This window comes from Trypanosoma grayi (assembly GCF_000691245.1).
Source record: "Trypanosoma grayi strain ANR4 Tgr_527_V1, whole genome shotgun sequence".
NCBI lineage: Eukaryota > Euglenozoa > Kinetoplastea > Trypanosomatida > Trypanosomatidae > Trypanosoma > Trypanosoma grayi.
The window spans coordinates 8,725-12,002 of NW_008826146.1; the positions used below are offsets into that span (position 1 = coordinate 8,725).

Consider the following 3,278-nt stretch of genomic DNA (forward strand, 5'->3'; position numbering starts at 1 on the left):
TGTGTGTGTGTGTGTGGGTGGGTGTGGCTGCAGGCAAGCTTGGTCCTTCTCGCAACTGCGACTCTTTTTTCTTGTGCCCCTCGCACAGTGGTGTTTTGCGGCATTCTCACTCTTTCCTTTCCCCTGTTGCGTGACGGCCAAGCTATAGCCAGGTGTGTAAGAGCTCAATCCAATGCCGCGGCCTTTTGGTGTCTGGGCGCCCGCGACAACCCTCGCGGAGTACCGAGCGCGTCTGCCAAGCTTCAGGGCGTTCTCCCTGAGGTGGGTGTGGGGCGGGCGGCGCGAGGTGTACTACCACCCCGAGGCCCTCGCACACTTCAAGGACCACCAGCAGTACAAGGACGCCGTCGACACCGTTCGCGCAATGCAGGTCTCCGATAAGTTCTTCGGCGAGGGAACAAAGCTTCCGCGCCACCCAATCTTGAAGTTGATGGTATCATTTGGGCTGTACGCCTCTGTTGTCTACGCTGGCCTGCGCTACTACTACGGCGTGTATGTGCCTGCGAACAACCCGACGTGGCGTAAGGTGGTGAACAAGGAGTGGGAGGAGGCTATCAACAACTCGCCATGGGACCACATGTCGCACGTGTGGCAGTACAGCGACCAGTACGCGTCAGTGATTGGCGAGGCCGGCTCACCTGGCCCACGGAAGTTCTACATCCCCGCGTAATGTGGATGACACTGCGGTGGGTCGCATACAAGTGAGGGTGTGTGTAGACCGGTTTGAGCTGCTATCTGTGACTGCGTGTGGGGACGTGTGGGGACTGCAGGAAAGAGTCAGAGCGAGGCGGCAGACGTGTGTCGGGGTGGCGGTGTATCATCTGCTACCACGACTCCTATGACCACTACCGATGCTATTGCTGCTGCTGAGGCAGTAACGTTAGGTGGGAGTGTGGGAGACCCGCCAAGCTCCCCCACTTGCTTTATAGGGACACAGTGGCTATTGATGGGAAGAAAACTATTGGGTAGGAAGGACTTCTCTTTTTTTTTTTTCGGGGGGCGTATATGTGTGTGCGTGTGATTTTGGCACAGTTAAATTGTTCTGCCTTTGTAGGAATTAGAAGGCGAAGATAGTAGTATTGACGAAAGACTTGTTTGAAGAACGGATGCAGTAGTGGAAAAGGCAAGAAACCCACAAAACAAAAAAAACACACACCCACACGCGCTGAGAACGAGGCGCTCATTGTGCGCTGAATGGTACATCTCTGTTCTTTCCTTGCATGTCTCTACTGACGCATAGGCAAGCACACACCCACACCCACACACACAAAGACAAAAGGACCATCTAAACAACTGGTGGGGCAGTTCGACGAGATCAGCATGTTTGTTGCCACCGCCCGTGCCCTCAATGGCAAGCCGCCAGCTATCAAGTGGTTGCAAGACAAAATGCTCATCAATGGCAAATTTGTGCCTGCCGTTTCGGGAAAAATGATGGACGTCATAAACCCGGCGACGGAGGAGGTGTGCGCCCGCGTGGCTGAGGCGGATGCCGCCGATGTGGATCTCGCCGTTACGGCTGCCCGCAAGGCGTTTGACAGTTACCGCACCACCGACGGCGCCTACCGCCGCTCGCTGATGTTGAAACTGGCCAACCTCATCTACCAGCACCGCGAGGAGTTGGCCGCGATTGAGACTCTTGATAATGGCAAGTCGTACAACGCCGCGCTGAACGTGGACCTGCTGCTGATGGAGGAGTGCTTCCGCTACTACGCGGGGTGGGCGGACAAGATCTACGGCCGCGTCGCCCCTGTCAGCGGGTGCAACTTCAGCTTCGTGAAGCGCGAGCCGGTGGGAGTATGCGGGCAGATCATCCCGTGGAACTTCCCACTGCTGATGGCCGCGTGGAAACTCGCCCCCGCCCTTGCGATGGGAAATACCGTCGTGCTAAAGCCGGCAGAGCAGACGCCGCTCGGTGCGCTGCGCCTCGGCGAGCTGCTGATGGAGGCCGGTTATCCCCCGGGCGTCGCTAACATTCTTCCGGGCTTCGGCAGCACTGCCGGCGCACACCTCGTGCGGCACCGCGATGTGGACAAGGTCGCCTTTACCGGCTCCACTGCTGTTGGCCGCCAGATCTTGTGCATGGCGGCGGAGAGCAATCTGAAACGGGTGACGCTCGAGCTCGGCGGCAAGTCGCCGCTCATCGTCTGCGATGACGCCGACCTCGACGCCGCCGTGGACGTGGCCTCGCACGGCGTGTACTTCAACATGGGCCAGGTCTGCACTGCGTCGTCCCGCATCTTTGTCGACGCCAAGGTGCACGACGACTTTGTGGCGCGGCTCAAGGTGGCAGTGGAGAAGCGGCGCGTCGGCCCCGGCAACGACCTCGCAAACGATCAGGGCCCGCTCGTCTCAGCGCGGCAGCAGCAGCGCGTGCTTGAGTACATCGAGAAGGGGAAAGCAGAAAGGGCAACACTCGTCACAGGCGGCGGCAGGCATGGCACCCGCGGCTACTTTGTGCAGCCCACCGTCTTCACGGACGTCACAGACAACATGACAATCGCGCGTGAAGAGATCTTCGGTCCCGTCGCGAGCGTTTTGAAGTTCCACACAATGGAGGAGGCGGTGGAGCGCGCCAACGCAACGACGTACGGCCTCGCCGCCGGCATCTGCACATGCGATCTTGATAAGATCATGCACTACTCATCCTTCCTGAAGGCTGGCACGGTGTGGGTGAACTGCTGGAACCGTTACGATGCCGCCATGCCGTTCGGTGGGTGCAAACAGAGCGGCATCGGCAGGGAGTTGGGGGAGGAGGCGTTGTCCAATTACACGGAGACCAAGTCTGTATTCATCGCGCTAAAGAGTCCGTTTGTCAAGAACTAACTAGATCTGACCCTTTACTTTTTTTATATTTTACTGATACCAGCGAGCGTTTTTTCCCTTTATGTTATACTTGTGTTTGGTTGTTTGACATGCCCGGATCGTTTCCTTTTTCTTTGCGTATATATATATATATATATATCAAAATATGCTTCTTCCCTTCCCCCAGTTGAGTGGGCAGGGGGACCCACGAGAAATCGGCACCCTCTTCCGATGTTGACCTTTTTTTTTTCGTTTGTGTCTTTTGAGGTGGAGTGGGGTGGCGAGAGAGGGATGGCGGGTCCCCCTGCGCGCCGATGCCACGACGGGGGGTGGGGTTGGAGGGTTGGTCTTTGCTGGCAGCTGCGGGTCGTGCCCGACGGCACTTTTCGCAGGTGCGGCAAGAGGCGTCTTTATCTTTTATTTTGTTTGTTTGTTTTTGTTTCGTGGTTTGTGCGAGCGTCTCTCTCTCTCTCTCT

At 57.2% G+C, this 3,278-nt stretch overlaps 2 protein-coding genes across 2 annotated transcripts; both read left to right on the forward strand.

Annotated features, from left to right (window-relative positions):
• Positions 1-172: 172 nt before the first annotated feature.
• DQ04_05271050 (cytochrome c oxidase VII) lies at positions 173-670 on the forward strand (the record flags this gene model as incomplete). Its single annotated transcript, XM_009314092.1, has 1 exon — positions 173-670. One exon carries the CDS (start codon positions 173-175, stop codon positions 668-670), a length of 498 nt encoding a protein of 165 aa, XP_009312367.1.
• Positions 671-1,320: 650 nt separating this feature from the next.
• On the forward strand, positions 1,321-2,823 carry DQ04_05271060 (aldehyde dehydrogenase, mitochondrial precursor; the record flags this gene model as incomplete). Its single annotated transcript, XM_009314093.1, has 1 exon — positions 1,321-2,823. The coding sequence occupies one exon, from the start codon at positions 1,321-1,323 to the stop codon at positions 2,821-2,823; it is 1,503 nt and encodes a 500-aa protein (XP_009312368.1).
• Positions 2,824-3,278: the final 455 nt, after the last annotated feature.